The sequence below is a fragment of the Tursiops truncatus genome, chromosome 19, assembly GCF_011762595.2.
Source record: "Tursiops truncatus isolate mTurTru1 chromosome 19, mTurTru1.mat.Y, whole genome shotgun sequence".
NCBI lineage: Eukaryota > Metazoa > Chordata > Mammalia > Artiodactyla > Delphinidae > Tursiops > Tursiops truncatus.
In genome coordinates, this window is record NC_047052.1 from 30454815 (window position 1) to 30474221 (window position 19407).

Below are 19407 nucleotides of genomic sequence, written 5' to 3' on the forward strand. Positions count from 1 at the left end.
TGCCTCATTGTCTAAAAGGCAATCTACTGAACTAAGGAGGCAGAAATAACCATAAACTTTCTCAGATAAAGATGCAAAAACACATCTGCTACACAGCAGACACCAGGATGCATCCTGCCTATGGGTTCAATCGACAAAGCACAACCTGGTGCCTGAAGTGTAAATCAAAGAAGCTTCCATCCCTGCTACTTACTGACATTTTGCTACCTGCAAATTTCTAATGTGTGCAAGATGGGCTTATTTTTATTTACAGCACAAACCACAGACCGAATGTAAAACAAGATGCTTAATAAATCCAGAAGAATGTAAAACACCAGCATAACTCAGACAGCAAGACAGACACTCACTCCTTAATTAAGTGGGTGATGTTCTGTTTAAAACAGAAAGACAACCCTGGGCTAGAGCTAAGATTAAGCACTCGGTGTTGCGGGGAAACGGCAACCATTTCCAGGGCAGAGGCTTTAAATCATGAAAAATAAACCATCTGATAGTCTGTATTCAATAGTAAGTAGGCAGTCGGGACACAGACTGATTTGGATTAACACATTTTCAGTTATAACGAGTAATTTTACAGAGGATTAGTATCTTGATGGGCTGATCAATACGAGGCACCGCTGCTATTACAGATGAAAAGAAAATTGCCCCTCTGGTAATAAAGTGTGCGTGTCTTCGTTCCCCTTCATTTGCTGAGTCCATTACTGTAATGGTTCCAGCATTAACAGCTGGGGCAATTTAAGCAGCAGGGGTCTGATAAATTTAAAAGCTGGGCACCCTGGCTGCCCATCCTTTCCTTTCCGGGCTGCACATGCAACTCCTCTGCCTGGCTGGTTCCAACGCCAGGATCAGGTTTTATGAGAACAATGACTACGATTTCCCAATTATTTGTATCATTTATAGTGTTCCCAGCCAATCATGTGACTGAAACAAAAATTGCTCGCAGCATATTGGCTGCTGAGTCGGCAAAAAATGGCACGCTATTTACCTAAATAACAAGATTGACATGACAACAGGCTGGAGCCCACGGTAACTGTAATGTCTGCATTCATTTGCCTGGTGCTATTTTCAAGCAAAAAAAAAAAAGAAGAAAAAAGAAAAGCAGAACATTCGTGCTGACAGAAAAAAATATATCATCAGCAAAATTTTCCATCTCTGTTTTCAAAAAATGGCAAACTGGGAAACAGTGAGATAAAGGACTGCTGTACATGGAAAGAGAAAATCCATATTAATGCAGCCTTGAGACTTTAATCATGCCCAATTCAGCAGAGTGAGTTAAGGCTGCCACATCAGCCCATTTTATATTATTACTGGAGATATGCTGGCCCTTGAGGCTCAGCCTTGAATGATCCAGTCACTAAATGAAGGTGACAAAGGGCAGACTTAGGGCTAATGCAGAAATCAGAGCTCTGAATTTTCTGATCACAAACAGTTATGAAAACACTCACGCACTGGCAACAAAATCTCCTCCTCAGACCGGATGCAACATAATTTGGCCCTTCAAACTGAGTTTTCTATGTGGTTTCTACCAGATGTAAAGGTCTCAACCTAGACCCTTATCCACAGAGTGGTTCTTTAACATAAAGGAAGGCACGTCACTTCACAGGCAGGTCCTTTCCCAAACTACAGGGCAAATACATGATGGGCATGGCAACAGGACAGATGCTTGTAGCATAAACAAAAATACAAGCCTATATAGGCTTTCAAACCTATGCTCAAGGTTCAGCTTTCAAACACGTGCTGGTCTTGCAGAGGAACACAATGCCAAGGGCAAATGTTTGGAGACAAGTTCCTAGCAATGTACATCTTAATCTCCTGAACATGTCCTGACCCAACCCAACAGTCCCCCAGATTCTTCCCAGCTTACACTAGAAAATCAGCTAGCGAGACAATTTTGTAAGATAATCCAAAATCAGTTTGTAACCAAAGGTTAATAAGTGAATGAGGTTAGCAGAACTCTAAATTCATCTTCTCCAAACTGTGTCTTTTTCTTGAGGTTCCAAAAGTACCATCTCAACTATAAAGTTCTTTTCTTCGAGACGTTAGAAAGTCACACTTTAAAAATAACTTTAGGGGCTTCCCTGGTGGCGCAGTTTTTGGGAGTCTGCCTGCCGATGCAGGGGTTCATGCCCCAGTCCAGGAGGATCTCACATGCCGCAGAGTGGCTGGGCCCGTGAGCCATGGCTGCTGAGCCTGTGCGTCCGGAGCCTGTGCTCCGCAACGGGAGAGGCCACAGCGGTGAGAGGCTCGTGTACCGCAAAAAAAAAAAAAAAAAAAAAAAAAAAGAAAACTTTAATCAAGAAATCTACCATAATAAACTAACCACAACAAAATACACTAAACCTGGAAGGTAAGCTAGCATTTAAAATTTGAAAGAGAATACTAGAAAACAACTGTTGAGAGTTGCATGTGCTGAAGAGTCTTGTTTCTCAAAACATAAACCTATGTTTATGGTATGTTAAGTAATTTTGAAGTTCGTAAGTATTTAACCATTTTCCCTTATTTCTTTCAGGTTCTGGTTCCCTCTCTCACTGGTAGAAAGCCTAACAACCAATAACAGGCAATGCTCTTGGGAATCCATTCATTCATTTGATAAATATTTATGGAATACTTACTATGTGCCTGGCACCATGTTAAGTACAAGGGATAGAATAGTGATAACAAAACTAAAAAGACACGGTCTCTAACTTTCTTTTAACTTTTCTTGACGCTTGCAGTCTAAGTGCCAGAACCGGTATTGCTAAACTCAGCCATAATAACTCCAATCAGCAGCCAAGGAGCCAGTATGATAATTACTAAGGGTCACATGTAACATGCATCAGACTGCTGAGGCTCTCGACCATTCACTCTTCATTCAAAAGATACTTATGGGCTTCCCTGGTGGTGCAGTGGTTGAGAGTCTGCCTGCCGATGCAGAGAACGTGGGTTCGTGCCCCGGTCCGGGAAGACCCCACATGCCGCGGAGCGGCTGGGCCCGTGAGCCATGGCCACTGAGCCTGCGCGTCCGGAGCCTGTGCTCCGCAATGGGAGAGGCCACAACAGTGAGAGGCCCGCGTACCGCAAAACAACAAAAAAAGATACTTATACATTTCCTTTATGTGCAAGACCCTCTACCAGGTACACTGGAAAGATCGAAGGATGAATCAGACACCAATGCACTGTCTTCAAAGAAGTTAATGATTGTTGAAAGTGTATTAAGACTTTTTTTACAATGACAAGATTTAGTTTTCAAAACCAACACTAAGATTAAGAATGTTAAAAAACAGACCTGTATACACCTGAAACCACCACAACCTTGTAAATCAATTATAGTTGAATAAAAAAAAAAAGAAAAGAAAGAAAAAGACCTGGAAATAATAGAAAGTAATAAGAACTCACTGTGACTCAATGGCTTAACTACTCAAGGAAGGTATTTAAAGTGGTTTCAAAACTATGAGCAAATAAAACTAACCTTTCTTCTACCTAGAGAAGGCAATCAAAACTATTAAATGATGATTAAAGGCTGACCCATACTCTGGAAGAAAGATCAAGCAAAAGATAAAGATGGATTTGGGGGAAAAAACAGAGTAGAATTTGTCAGGCGAAGTTTCAATTTTTTAAGTTCCTTGGTCATTGGTCCACCACCAAAAATGTCCTACATTTAGTTTCCTAAATTACCATCAGATAAACTGGTGAAATAATCCAGCATGGCCCATGAGGAAGGTAGGGGCCAAAAGAACCTTCTCAGAACTTCACTAAAGTGCCAAACTGCAAAAATAAAATAAATTGAGGTTAAAAAAGAAAAAACCCAGGGCTTCCCTGGTGGCGCAGTGGTTGAGGGTCCGCCTGCCGATGCAGGGGACACGGGTTCGTGCCCCGGTCCGGGAGGATCTCACATGCCGCGGAGCAGCTGGGCCCGTGAGCCATGGCCGCTGAGCCTGCACGAACGGAGCCTGTGCTCCGCAACGGGAGGGGCCACAGCGGTGAGAGGCCCGCGTACCGCAAAGAAAAAAAAAAAAAAAAACCCAGTGGGTACATACATAAATAACAAACTTCCTTTTATTAAGTTATTATATTTATAACTCGTTATACCTTATAACTTAAGGTTTACCTTGTTAAATGATATTAAGACAATTATCACCAAAAATGGAAGACTTTTTAAAGGATTTTTATTTGAAACAGCAGGCTTATCTATTCTGGCTATATTCCTTCACTAATAAAAATATACATTTTTTTACCATTTTAATCACTTTATTATTAATTAAACAGATCAAGGGGTCATGTCATCAACATGACTTGTTGCCACTGATGATGTTGACCTTGATCACCTGGCTGAGGTAGTGACTGCCAGGTTTTCTCCACTGCAAAGTTAAAATGTACATTTCTCAAACAAAATTATTATGCTCCCATTAAGTATATAACCCTCTCAGTAATAAATTTAAACTGTTTCTATTCTCAATAATTTAAAAAATGATGATCTCACCCAAGCCAGCATAAGAACCTTTGACACTAGCTTGGAATTCAATATCCACATCTTTTCATTCCAGAACTAAAGAACAGTTCTAATATTTCTGAACAACCTCTAAAGGAGTCCTGGGCCTCTTGTAAGGAAATATCCTTAAGGAGATCTTAGGAAGGAATTCCATGACCCCTAGACCACATTAAATAGATATTCCTGAGGAAGGAATTCCATGACCCCCATACCACAGTAGATCCTCCCTGCTACCATGTCCCATTCCCATGGTAAAACGCACCACTCTACTGCTGGTACTTGCTTAATTATCTATCTTCCACGGTAAGGCAGCCAGTCCCATGGGACCAAATCTGCCATATTTACCCATATGTCCCCAGTGCTGAGTACCCTACTTGGCACTTTTAACCGGGCTCCTCAACTGAACCAAGGAACACAGAAAATAGTTTGACTATGTTCTCAATTATTCCAAGGGTGGTACATCACTAGTACCATTTGGGACGAATGGGTAAGAAGTTAGTGTGACCCCAGTAGAGAAAACCTGCCCGATTAGACACTCATATACTGTAAGTTCACAGAATGAATGGCCTGAATATAGGCTAAATATCTACTGGGATTAGACAGGTGGTAATGATGATGACAATGAGATGACGGTGATAACAACACCACAATGTTCTAGGTGCTTTACCTATATCTCAGTTCACCCTCATCAAAATCATAAATACCACCACAGTTTTACAGATGAGGAAACAGAGGTATAGAGAAGTTAAGTTGCTTAAATCAAATGATGGAGCCGGATTCTATTCCGGGATCTGCCTCTAAAGCCTCACACTCTAAACCACTCTACTGTGACTAAATGGGCAATGCTGGAGTGTGGCACAATGGAAAGTACATTCTCATCTAAAGAGGCAGCCACTGTTCAGCTCTAGTTAATGAAATGCATGCCTAGTGTTGCCAGATAGTCTAGTTTTTCAAGAAAGCCAGCCATCCAGACTTTTATGTGTAATCTCTCAACTTTTAAACATTGGAAAATAATTTGGAAACTTTCAAACACAGTTCGTTTGGGCCAAATAAAACACCTTCATAGGCAGGATGAATGTGTAAGTTGTAAATCTGTGATCTCTAGTGGCCCCTATGTTTCCTTAAAAATATACATGCCAAAAATGCATACTCTGAATCTAATCATAAGGAAATATCAGACAACTAAGAATACAGGGGAACTTCCCTGGCCATCCAGTGGTTAAGACTCTGCGCTTCCACTACAGGGGGCTCGGGTTCAATCCCTCGTCGGGGAACTAAGATCCCCGTATGCAGCACGGCAAGGCAAAAAAAAAAAAAAAAAAAAAAAGAATACTGGGAAATTATACAAAATAAAATAGCCTGTACTCATCACAAAGGTCAGTGCCTTACTCATCACAAATGTCAATGTCATAAAAGACTAAGAAAGGATGAGGAACCAATTTAAAGGAGATTAAAGGAGACCAGATTGAAGGAGATTAAAACAGACCAGAGACATGACAATTAAAGGTAACGTATGACCCTGGATTGAAACCTGGACCAGAAAAAAAAAAAAAGCTATAAAAGATATTATTAGGACAATTAGCAAAATTTAAATATGGATTTCGGATTAAATAAGAGTATTTTATCAATGTTAACTTTTTCTGAAATTGACAACTGGCTATGTTTATATATGAGAGCATCCTTGTTCTTAGGAAATACATGCTGAAGTATTTAGGGGTAAAGAGGATTGATGTCTCCAATTTACTCTGTAATAGTTCATAAAAAAAATAATAATAGTTCATGTATTTATATGAAAGGGAGAGAGCTATAAAGCAAATGTAGCAAGATGTAAGCAAGTTCTGAATCTGGGTGATAGGTTTGTGAGGGCTCTTTGTTCTACTCTTACAGCTCTTCTATAAATTTTAAATCATTTCAAAATAATAAATTATATCATCTAAAAAAAAATGGGGGCAGCCTTATGTCAGCAAAGGGTTCTTTGGGCAACCCTCAATCAAAGCCACACCTACTCTGTCCCTGGCACAATGGCCAAACCTAATCATACTAGATTCTCACAGCAACTCACAGAAGCAGCTATTCTTGACTCCATTTTCTGGCTGGAGAAACTGAGGCACAGGGTGTCAACTCTCTGTCCAACAGCAAAAAAAATTTTAGAGGCCATGGTTCTAACTCAGCCTATCAAATACTAATCTGGACTATTCCACGACATGCCTTGTAAAAAAATTCATTTTAAAAATGCATGAAGGGCTTCCCTGGTGGCACAGTGGTTGAGAGTCCACCTGCCGATGCAGGGGACACAGGTTCGTGCCCCGGTCCAGGAATATCCCACATGCTGCGGAGCGGCTAGGCCCGTGAGCCATGGCCGCTGAGCCTGCGCGTCCAGAGCCTGTGCTCTGCAGCGGGAGAGGCCACAACAGTGAGAGGCCCGCGTACCCCACACACACACACAAAAAAAAGCATGAATATACTTTGGTACCCTCTTATGTTTTAACACAAATTAAATAAATGTTATCATAAAAAGCTAACTATTTAATCCAACCTTTTTATTCACCCTCCAGACTTGGAAACTGTATAAAAGTCTATGACATAAGCAATCACAAGAAGAAAATATATTCTAACTTATTTCAAAGAGAAAAGGAAAACCAAAAGCAATTACCCATTATAGGGGTAAGAAGTTTAATTTAAAAAGCAAACAGGAGGAACTTCACTGGTGGCACAGTGGTTAAGAACCCGCCTGCCAATGCAGGGGACACAGGTTTGATCCCTGGTCCGGGAAGATCCCACATGCCGTGGAGCAACTAAGCCCGTGCACCACAACTACTGAGCCCACATGCTGCAACTACTGAAGTCCGCACATCTAGAGCCCATGCTCCACAACAAGAGAAGCCACTGCAATGAGAAGCCTGCACACCACAACAAAGAGTAGCCCCTGCTCGCCTGCTCGCCACAACTAGAGAAAGCCTGCGCGCGGCAACGAAGATCCAACGCAGCCAAAAAGAAAAAAGCAAACAAATCTTTGTGACCTTAGGATAGGTAAAGACTTCATCGATATGACACAAAAAGCATGAATCATAAAAAGAAATATCGATAAACTGGACCTTTATCAAAATTAAACACTCCTGCTCGTAAAGACTATTAAGTAAACTAAATGAATGAGACAATATTCACCATACATATTGCTGACAAAGGACCTATATCCAGAAAATATAAAGAACTCATAACACTTAATATTAACACAAATAACCCAACCAAAAAAACAAAAAGAGAACAAAAGATCTAAACAGACACCTCACTAAAGAAGACATATACCTGATAAACCAACACACGAGAAGCAGCTCTGCATCATTAGACATCAGAGAAATTGAAAGCAAAACCACTATGAGATACCACTTCACACCCACTTTCAAAAAGATAGTGATAACAAGTGATGAGGATGTTAAGAAATTGGAACCCTCAAACATGAATATCAAATGGTGCGTCCACATTGTAAACAATGTCTTAGTCCATCCAGGCTGCTGTAACAAAATACCATAGACTAGGTAGCTTATAAACAGCAGATATTTCCTGCTCACATCTGGAGGCTGGAAGTCCAAGATCTGGGTGCCAGCATGGCTGGGTTCTGATGAAGACCCTCTTCTGGTTGTAGACCCCCAACTTAATGTTGTACCCTCACATGGCAGAAGGGGCAAGGGACGTCTCTTAGGCCTCTTTTATAAGGACACTAATTCCATTCCTAACCACCTAATCACCTCCAAAAGGCCCTACCTCCTAATACCATCACCTGGGGGATCAGAATTTCAACAAGAAAATTTGTGGGGGACACAAGCATTCAGACCGTAACAAACAGTACAGCAGTTTTTTTAAAATGTTAAGCACAGATTTACCACATGACCCAGCAATTCCACTCCTAGATATCGACCTAAGAGAAATGAAAACATTTGTACATATAAAAAGTAGAACACAAACGTTCATAGCATCATTATTCATAATAGTCAAATAGTGGAAACAACCCAACTAACCATTAACTGGCGAATGGATTAAACAAAATGTGGTACATTCATACATTGGAATAGTACTTTTTTTTTTTTTTTTTTGCAGTAGGCGGGCCTCTTACTGTTGTGGCCTCTCCCGTTGCGGAGCACAGGCTCCGGATGCGCAGGCTCAGCGGCCATGGCTCACGGGCCCAGCCACTCCGCGGCATGTGGGATCTTCCCGGACCGGGGCACAAACCCACGTCCTCTGCATCGGCAGGCAGACTCTCAACCACTGCGCCACCAGGGAAGCCCGGAATTGTACATTTTTCAGTAATAAAAAGGAACAAAGTACTGATACTACCACATGGAAAAAAGCTTTTCAAAGAGATACTCACCCTCATGAGTCATCACTGAAATGCAAATTAAAACCACAATGAGATACCACCACACTCCCTCTAGAAGGGTTAAAATTTAAAAGACAAAGACGGACAATACCAAGTACTGGTGAGGCTATGGAGCAACCAGAACTCTCACAGACAGCTGACGGAAATATAAAATGGTGTAGTGGGTTTGAATAGCATCCCCCAAAAAGATATGGCCAAGTCTTAACCACCGGTGCCTGTCAATGTGATCTTATTTGGAAAAAGGGTCTTTGCAGATGTAATTAAGTTAAGGACCTTGAGGATAATGAAATTAAGATCATCTTGGATTTAGGGTAGGTCCTCAGTGCAATGACTGGTGTCCTTATAAGAGAAAAGAGACAGAGATTTAAGACACAGAAACTCAGAGAAGGTAGCCATGGAAGACTAGAGCAGAGATTGAAGTTATACAGCCCAAGCCAAGGAATGCCTAGAGTCACCAGAAGCTGGAAGAGACCAGGAAGGATTCTCCCCTAGAGCCTTCAGAGGCCCCATCGACACCTTAATTTCAGACATATCTCTAGAACAGTAAGAGAAAACATTTTTGTTGTCTTAAGACACCAAGTTTGTGGGAACCTGTGCCAGCTGCCCTGGGAAACTAATACAAATGGGAGAATCAGTTTGAAAAATTGTTTAGCGGTTTCTTATATGGTTAAACACAGAACTACCATAGCACGCACCAAGTGGACTCCTGGGTAGTCATCCAAACGAAATGAAAATGCAGACTTATACATGAATGGTCATAGCCGCTTTCTTCATAATAGCCCCAAACCAGAAACAATCCAAATGTTCGGAAACTCGTGAATGAATAAACGAATGTGCCAGAGCCACACAGTAGACAATTAATCAGCAATATAAAGGAATGAGATACTGATACACGCAACGACATGAATCAATCTCAAAAATCATTATGCTGATTGAAAGCAGACAGACCCAAGAATACATACAGTATACTTCCACCTATATGAAGTTCTAGAAAATACAAACTTCATCTACAGTGAGAGAAAACCTATCAGCGGTTGCTTGGGAGCCAAGGTGAGGGAAGAGACTGACTGCAAACCAGCAAGAAGAAACTATTAGAAGGGATTAAAATGTTCTCTGTATCAACTGTGGTGGTGGTTCCACAGGTGTTTTTATCCATCAAAACTCATCAAATTGTACACTAAACGGATGCACATTACGGTACGTAAATAACACCTCGTTTAGAAAAAGAGAAGATAATTTATGAGTAAATGAACATTTTATCGTTTTATATTTAAGATTTAAAACTTAATTTCCTATACTTTGCTCCAACCAGTAATATTTCATAAATAAATTTTAAATAAAGATCAAAGAAATTTTTTAAGTAAACAGGCAAACAACTTGCTGTATCATTTCAACATGTTTTACAAGCAGAAAATGGAAAAAAAGCTTTGGAGTCAGAAAACCTCATTTCACAGAGCAACCAAGTGGCCTTGGGCAAGTTATAACTTCTACAAGCCTCCATTTCAACATCCATCAAGTGTGAATGACATTAACAACTACCTCACAGGCAACAGTTAGGGTTTCAATAGAATAAAAGCTCCCTTGTGCAGGGATTCTATCTTAGCCAAAATCAGAATCCCTGTGTCTGGCAAATAATAGGTGCTAAATAAGTCTTTACAGAAGAAATGAATAACTTTCATCGTAAACCCAAAAGGTAAGAAAGACATTACACACGATACCACTGTGTGACATCTGTTTCTTGGAACTGCTGTAGACTAATGCAGAAGGATCTTTCCCCTTTGTACCCATCTTTATATACTGCCTTTATCACATACAGACTCAGGCATGGAAACTTCAGGTCTCTGGTGAAACTTTGCTGTAGCTCGGGTCATAATAGAGCACATTTTATATCTTAACTCCATAGAGGTATTGCCCTAAGGCAAAGTGAGTTCACTTGTAGGACTCTAAATTCTATGAGAGCACAAACAGTGTCTATTTCATTTACCAATGGTTCTCACATCCAATAATTGCCTGATACAGAGTGAGCAACAAATAGCACGTATAAAGGCCCTGTAACCAGATAAAGCACAGGACAGAGGGACTTCTAAGAAGGCCAAAGTGGCTGATGGGCAGAGAGCAGGGAGAGTGTCATGTCTACTGAGGCTGTGGATGATGCAAGTAAGGTCTACAACATGCAAAACAGTGTGAGCATGTGAAGTTTCCTCTTTATCCTAAGAGCAACAGAAAACCATGACAGATTCTTTTTTTTTTTTTTTTTTTTTGGTCACACTGCGAGGCTTGCCGGATCTTAATTCCCAACCAGGGATTGAACCCAGGCCACCGCAGTGAAAGTGCCTACTCCTAACCACTGGACTGTCAGGGAATTCCATGAAATATTTTTAAACAGGTGGTTGGCAGAGGATGTAGGAAGGAAAGGGCCATGATTAGATTTGCTTTTTTTTTTTTTTTTTTTTGCAGTACCCGGGCCTCTCACTGTTGTGGCCTCTCCCGTTGCAGAGCACAGGCTCCAGACCCGCAGGCTCAGCGGCCATGGCTCACGGGCCCAGCCGCTCCATGGCATGTGGGATCTTCCCGGACCGGGGCACGAACCCGTGTCCCCTGCATCGGCAGGCGGACTCTCAACCACTGCGCCACCAGGGAAGCCCTAGATTTGTATTTTGAAAAGCTCACACACCACAGTGTAGAGAAGAGTCTTGTGTGGAAGAAGGAACAGAAGGGGAGCAAGGAGTGTTTGGGTGTAGAGTGAATATAGACCAATAAGAAGACTACTGGAACGGTCCATTGAAGAGGTAATGGTAGCTTGGTCCAAGGTGGTGAAGATGGAAATAAGTGACCCGATTACCAATATATTTAGACAAATCAATAGGACTTGATTTGCGGAATGAGGGAAACACTCAATTCTTCTGAGCCTCAAGTCTTCATCTGTAAAACAGGGCTCTTGATACTCCACCTGTATAATATCTAACTTGCAATCTGTTGTGATAAGAATATGAAATAAATATTATGAAAACGCAGAGCCTGACACGTAATAAATGCTAAAAACAGAAAAATTCTATTACTATTTTTATTGTAATCTCATGGAAGAGCAAATGCTACAGGGTGAACCCCAAAAGTAGAAAATGGGATTGTAGTTAAAGATCTATATCCACTGTGCCGAAGACACAACATAGACAACTGTTCCAAATACACACATCTGACCGCACAGATTATTTCACCTAAACCGATGTCAGTCCGCAGAAATCATTACCGAAAAAGAAAGCACAACTGATATGATCACAGGCACCTGAGAGTCCGGTAAACTGAGGCACCTGGGTAGCTACAAATTTAACCAAGGAATGAGGTGCAGAAGCAGGACAAGGAAATGGTGTCTTGATTCTCATGTGAGCTGGTCCAACAGGACCAGGCCTGCATCCCGAGCAGCACGAATTTAGAGCCCCCGAAGTCTCTGGCTCCCTTGCTGACAAGGCCTTGTCATCCCTTGGCTTAAGACCATGGATCCGCTTGCCTTTCAACCAGGCCCTTCCGGTTCCCAGCCCCCAGCTACAAGTGCCCGAAAGATCCCAGACTCCGGAGAGCCCGACATACCTTAGCTTCGCGCTCTCGTTCCTCGGCTGTCGGGGTCCGCTTCATGCTGCCGATACAGCAGCCTTCGCCACTGCTAGTCGCGTAGCTTCCTCGCCCTACACCCCGCCTCCTCCATGTAGTTCTCTCTGCGTCCTGCTCCCGCCTGCCGCCATTCTCCCTCGGAGCCGCGGGAACTACCACTCCCAGGATGCACTGCGGCGACGCCGGACTGCGCCTCGGGGTTGGGAGCAAGAGAATTTCCCAGGTCCGACAGCTGGCGTGCTAGGGCCCGAAGAGAACTACATTTCCCAGGAGGCAACGGGGCCGGCCATGTTTTTCCCGTGCTCCTCTAGGCCGGCCGCACCACACGCCGTCGGCGCTATAGCAACGGTAGCTAGCGGCGGGGCGAGAGCGGCGGTGAGTACTCCCGGGGAATAGATGGGGCGCAGGTTGGCGCCCCTGTAATTGCAGCACGGGCCGGGGTCCTGGGGTCTGCTCTACGTCCTGGAGAAGCCTTGGAGTTCTACTCGCGTGAAGAGAAGCCAGGCTCGCGACACCTCCACCTCCTCAGGCCCGAATCACAGCCCGCCCATTGTCCCCACCCCCAGCACCGGTTTGAAATTTTCTGTCCCAGCCCTAAACCCTAGCTGATGAGCGTTGAGGCTAATTGCCGTGCTTCTCCAGGTCCTTCCTCAAGTAGAAGGTCACACAAACAGTTCGCTTATTTGCCCTGGATTAGGAATTGGTTGGGAGACCCTAAGCCTCTTGAGTGACCTATTGTTTGCTTAATTTTTACAGTTATTTGTTTATCGTGATGACCCCATAGCCTCTTAACTCCATGAAGGTGGAGACTTTGTTTACTGTTTTAGTCTCAGTGCCAGGTATTCATGTATTCATTCCATAAACATTAATGTTGGCACCCACCCTGTGCCAGGCACTGTTCCCAACCAGCTTTGAACAGGACTGATACCGGTCTCAAGATGCTTACACTCTATTAGTGAAGAGGAAGTAGTAATGAACCAGTAAATTAGATAATTGCAGTTCGAGATGATTGCTGTAAAAGAAATAAACAGCGCTGAAATTGGAAGAGTATGCTAACATAGGATGCTCAGGGAAGGCCTCTCTGAAAAAGTGATGTTTCATCTGAGTCCCAAAGAATGAGGAGCCAGCTAGTGCAAAGGCCTCGAGCAAGACAAGGGCACCATGGATTTGAAGAACCTAGAAAACAGTGTGAGTGGCACGCAGTGAGCCAGGAGAGATCGCATGACACGGTGTTGGTGAGACATCGCAGCACTGTGCAAGGTCTCTCAACCTCAACGCTATTAACATTTGGGGCCAGATAATTCTTTTTTTGTGGTTCCTGTGCGTTATAGGATAGTTAGCATCGTCTCTGGCCTCTAGATGCCAGTAACACTGGTCCCCTGCTTCCCAGCTGTGACAGTCAAAAGTAGGATCAGACAACTACTTCTTAGATGTGTGACCTTGGGCAAGTTACCTAAGCTGTGTATCAGTTTCTTCATTTGTAAAGTAGGAAACATTTTGAGTAACAACCTCACAAGGATATTGTGAGATAGTTAATTAATTCACATAAGCAGAGCACTTAGAAGAGCACCTGGCACGTTTTAGTAAGCATTCAATAAATGTTAACACCATCATCATCATCACTGTTGTTATAAAAGCCACCATAGCTCTATCATGGAAAAGTTATTTTCACAAGTGTCCTGTGTTTAAACTTCTTGCTAATTTGGTTCCTAAATTGACCTCTCCTGTGGCAGTGTTTCCAAGAGAAGTAGATGATCTCCTAGGCATATGTCTGTTAGTTGTTTATGTCACAGTAAAAATGCACTGGTCCGAAATCTTTGATGAGTTATAATAAAAGTTATTAACCTTCTCTCTAAAAGATGATGCATGTATACATATGCATACAAGATTTTGGAAACCATCTCTGGCTCCACAGACCCTGAAGCCCCAAGGACTCCATTCATTCATTCATTCATTCAACAACTATTTAGTGAATGCCAGCTATGCACCCAGCACTGTGCCAGGCTCTGAGAATACAGAGGTAAACGAGACAAATCAGCTTGCTACTCTCTCAGACTTTACATTCTAGGACCAATGTGCTAGAGATTGGGAACCTCTGCCTTAGGACATCTTCATTGGTTTTTTGCATTACTAAACATTGCATGGACCACTCACATCCGCATTTAAAACTAAGTTACTGTGATGCATCTCTGTAAAGAATAGAAACTGTCAAAATGCCAGAATTAGCTGGACAGCATGTATGTGGAGGTAGGAAGCCGTGGGACTTCCTAGGAGGTAGGGACCTAGGCCTCATGGCAACAAAGGATACTACAAAAACAAACCCAGCTGGTGAATTTATGAAACCTCTTTCACAAAACTTGGAACTACCCACTCCTTTATGCATCAAGCTGAAGATTAATATTCAAGTGATATGAACATCCCAGGCAAATGTGCTATATGCCTTTAATTTACCATCTCACTTACCTTTAAAATAACTCTGTGAGATAGGAATTGTTTTTTTCTTTTTTTTAATTAAGGAACTGAAACTCAGCAAGATTAGGTGATTTGACCGGCCAGTAAGTAAGAGAAACAACCATTTGAATCAAGTTCCTGACTTGAGTTTTTTCCAAATACCTTCTTTCTTTGGGGAGCAGAGAAGGGGATAGAGGATGGAGAGGAGGTATTTCTTAAATTTGGGGGAGTTTGTTTTTGTTTCAGATAGAGGAAAAAGAAGAAGAGAAAAGGAAGAATGATAATCTTACCTCATTTCCTAAGCAAACGATAGGAAATATACTGTTGAAAGGACCACTGGCTCCATGATTGAATGTAGTATTACTTTTTTTTTTTTTTTTTTTGGTGGTACGTGGGCCTCTCACTGTTGTGGCCTCTCCTGTTGCGGAGCACAGGCTCCGGATGCACAGGCTCAGCAGCCATGGCTCACGGGCCCAGCCGCTCCGCGGCATGTGGGATCTTCCCAGACTGGGGCACGAACCCGTGTCCCCTGCATCGGCAGCCGGACACTCAACCACTGCGCCACCAGGGAAGCCCAAGTGTAGTATTACTTTTAAAATAGAAGCTTTCATCTTCTTCAAGCAGCACATGTGGGCAATAAGATGTCCATTAAAGTTCTAGTGCCTTATTCATTTTATTTGGTTCATTCCATTGCATAGTTAATGTTACAACTTGGAAAGATTTTATTTGAATTTTCTTTTCTCCACAGATACACAATGTCTGGTCCAACTGATGAGACTGCAGGAGACCTGCCTGTGAAAGATACAGGTCTAAATCTCTTTGGAATGGGAGGGTTACAAGGTACAGCCAGCTGTTATTTATTACCATTATGAACTTTGATCAGTAACTTCTTTACTTTTAATTTAAAGTATTTCTGATATTCGTACAAACAAAGCCATTTAAGTAACTATATAGTCTTGACTGGACTAAACAAGAAGATGGAGAATTTAGAACAACATATGGTATTTTACTGCATGCATCAATTATCAACAGCTCATAGAAAATGTAAAATCCCCCTCTGTTCTGATAAAGAATTGTTATAAATCATCTTCTTAAAATTCCACACATCAGTAGAAACGACACAGAGAGTACCAAGCCTCCAAACCAAATTGCCTGGTTTATATCACATTCGCCATTAAAATGTTTCTTTCAGCTTAAATTTTATATGAGAGGAAATGCCATATTTAAACATTTTTGCCTTTCAAGTAGAATATCTCAAAATGGTTTGTTAGCCAAGTGATATTGACTTTGTTTTATCAAATTAATACACGTTAGAGGTTTTCTTTGTCCTTTTATCACTTAGTGGTTGCTATAGAGCTAAAAAGCACTTTCAAACTGAGAAAGAAAAGGACTGCTTTAAGGAACAATATAGAGTGTAGAGCTGTGTTTTTGTTTGTGTGTATGGTGTGTCAGCCATTCTGTCATTCCATAACATTTGTCATTGAGAAGGCTGTGATGTAAAATATATTCCAGTAAGGCTTCTTCATACACTTGTTAATCAAAACACTGCAAGTAGCCACCTTGAACTACCACAGAAAGGTGGTCAAAATATGGTTCATTGAAAAAGATAAATTTGACTATACAGCTTTTATTGTTAAAAGTAAAAAGAATGGGGAATGTGGGGATATATGTATTACGTAAAGCTGATTCACTTTGTTATACAGCAGAAACTAACACAACATTGTAAAGCAATTGTACTCCAATAAAGATGTTAAAAAAAAAGTAAAAAATAAAAAACAAGAAAAATTTTAAAAAGTAAAAAGAATGTATAAGCTTTTTTTTTGCGGTATGCGGGCCTCTCACTGTTGTGGCCTCTCCCGTTGCGGAGCACAGGCTCTGGACGCGCAGGCTCAGCGGCCATGGCTCACGGGCCCAGCCGCTCCGCGGCGTGTGGGATATTCCCGGACCGGGGCACGAACCCATGTCCCCTGCGTCGGCAGGCGGACTCTCAACCACTGCACCACCAGGGAAGCCCTATAAGCTTTGCTTTAGATCTTTGATGGAGTATCAGGGATTAAAATACAAATAATTTTAAGTGTACAAGGCTATTTTTTAGTATTTGATACCCTAAGTTCAAGTCTTGCCCTCAGTAACTGCCTCATAGGGCTTTAATCTTTGTCCATTTGTTCCTTGTTTCTTTTGGAGGACTGTTGAAAATTGACCATCTTCACAGGAAAATAGCAAATTTAAGCATATGTAAAAAAATATATACACACCTGCTAAAAGGTGTAAAAGTTCTTTTAAAATATATGATAGCTTATAAATGATTTGTAAATGTTTTTGTTTGCTTGGTCTTACAGATTTTATTGTTTATTTTCTATAAGCCATAGCTCAGAAAAATATCTTAATCATATTGTTATTGTTATAACTCTTACCTTTGAAAAAAATACTTACAGATACCGACTTTTTATTTAGTTTTTTCAACATTCAGCATATAAATTGAAAAGTCTTTATTGAATCAGAGTTGCATCTTTCATTCTTATTTGATGTAAGTTCCGTCTTACATTGTTATTTGAATACATTTTTTGAGTGGAAATGATTGTTGCTCAAATCCTTAATATTGCATATAAAGTATTAACAGCAAAGATTTTTGTTCTTACCTCCTATCAGTGGCGTGAACAATGCTATAACATTTTCTAAAGCAGTCTTAATTGTAGGTCACAAAAAAACCTGAGATGAGTGCATCAGAGATTACGTTAATATCAACAGTTATTGTGTTTAGAGGCTATTTTAAGTAATCCTCCTATTAATTACCTTGGCATTTTTGCAGAAACTTCAACAACACGGACAATGAAGTCTCGCCAGGCAGTGTCACGTATCAGTCGTGAGGAACTGGAAGACAGATTTTTGCGTTTGCACGATGAGAACATTTTACTTAAACAGCATGCCCGCAAGCAAGAGGATAAAATTAAAAGGTTATGATAAAAAGCTTTTAGCTTTTTTTCCTGACTCTGTAAAGTTTGGAGGATATGCTTTTCTATAAACTTAATTGAAAACCCCACCTTGAATCCTTTTTGGAGCAAGGAAGGTTATAAATCAGTACAGTTTTTAAAAATGGAAAATCTTACAAACTAGGATAATAAACCAAGAAGATTATGAGTGTTTATTATGTCTGAAGTTGCCATTTGAAAGAAAGAGCTAATAGCTATGAGTGCCATGAGTGTATCATATCTCTAAATAACTTTTGCTTTAATATTTATAGTTTAATAAGCAAATGGCCAAAACATCTGTTTTCTAAACGTCTTGATTTTAAAATGAAAGTTTTAAAAAGTAATTAGCTACTCTAACTTGTTAGGATGCATGTTCCTTTAAGATTTGGGGTTTACTAATGAGAACATCACTATCTGGAACATATTTTACTTTGCTTGGATTAATCTAGAATCTGTATTTATTTCAAAGAATCGATTGTTTGTGAGGAAACAGGGTCACTTTTGTATGCAAAAAATTTCTGCAGGGATTATTTCTTAAGAGTAGATAGCTTTCATTCTTTCTTGTTCAGGAACAGTGACTGTCTTCCGCATGTGTGGCATTAAAAGTTCATTCTCATTTGTGAGCATGAACAGATCTGTATTCACATTCATGTTCTAGGTTCAATGCAAAGGTGAGACAACGATTGAACAAAGAAGATAGGGGGTTTTTCTTCCGCCTGGGACTTAGCCTCTAAAGGAGTGATTCTAGTCAGTTTCTATTCTGTGGACTTTGTTTTAATGACCCACTGACCTGCTTTGTGCAGAGCTTTTACTTTGAGTTGGTTTTTGAGTCGTGATGATGGCTTTTTTCAAGACTCACTTGCCTGTTTCTTTTTCTGACCACTAACACAGCCGTCACCCTGTCTGAATGAGGCATTTAGTCTGTGACCGCTGAACAGTTTTTTTCCTTTGTAAACCTAATTGGTCAGTAAAAGAATTAAATTCACAGCCTTGACCTCATTAGTAATTTGTCCTAGCCAGAAAATAGAAAACAACTTAATAATGAGCTATGTAGTTTAATGGAAAAAGGACTGGGCTAGGAGTCAAGTGATGTGCATGTGTTCTTTGTCTCTCTGCCACTCGCCTATGGTATGTTCAAGCCATTTAACCTCCAGGAATTTTATTTTACTCAGCCCTGAGGGTAGTGATCCAATGACCACTATGACCCAAAGCTCTAATTTCCTTCTCAGTTTCACACCACTGACATTACCTAGATACATGGATAAGCTACCTTTAAATTTATCCTTAAGATATAATTAGAATCACTTACTTTAGTATGAATGTAGATTTGCTAAACCACCTTTCTAAAGAAGTACTCAAACTTTACCCGATCACTTATTTCATTAATATAAAATAATCAAATGAAAATTATTGCTATTACTGGACAAAAAGATGCAATCTTACCTTTCTTGGCAAAGTTTACTTGCATATCTTTGAAGGAATTTTAAGCCTCTCTATGGATGTGCTCTTCTTGCCTTAAAAATTGGAGTGGTTTGTTTTTC

The 19407-nt window shown here is 40.9% G+C and overlaps 2 protein-coding genes across 5 annotated transcripts in view; one reads left to right on the top strand and one right to left on the bottom strand.

The window, feature by feature from the left end:
* The window catches only part of FTO (FTO alpha-ketoglutarate dependent dioxygenase), a 372655-nt gene extending 359987 nt beyond the window's left edge, over nucleotides 1–12668 (bottom strand). Inside the window, exon 1 of the mRNA XM_019932532.3 lies at nucleotides 12426–12668. Coding sequence (XP_019788091.1) covers nucleotides 12426–12470 — 45 coding nt within the window. The 5' untranslated portion in view covers nucleotides 12471–12668. The remainder of the gene's footprint in view (nucleotides 1–12425) is intronic.
* A 30-nt stretch (nucleotides 12669–12698) lies between these two features.
* The window catches only part of RPGRIP1L (RPGRIP1 like), a 99237-nt gene continuing 92528 nt past the window's right edge, over nucleotides 12699–19407 (top strand). For 3 of the 4 annotated variants that reach the window (XM_073795577.1, XM_073795578.1, XM_073795579.1), the window contains exons 1-3: nucleotides 14448–14466; nucleotides 15646–15737; nucleotides 17707–17851. In XM_073795577.1, the coding sequence (XP_073651678.1) occupies nucleotides 15653–15737; nucleotides 17707–17851 (230 nt within the window). In that variant the 5' untranslated portion in view covers nucleotides 14448–14466; nucleotides 15646–15652. Of the gene's footprint in view, nucleotides 12822–14447; nucleotides 14467–15645; nucleotides 15738–17706; nucleotides 17852–19407 lie in introns of those variants that run through there. The other variant, XM_019932531.3, reaches the window with a different exon arrangement.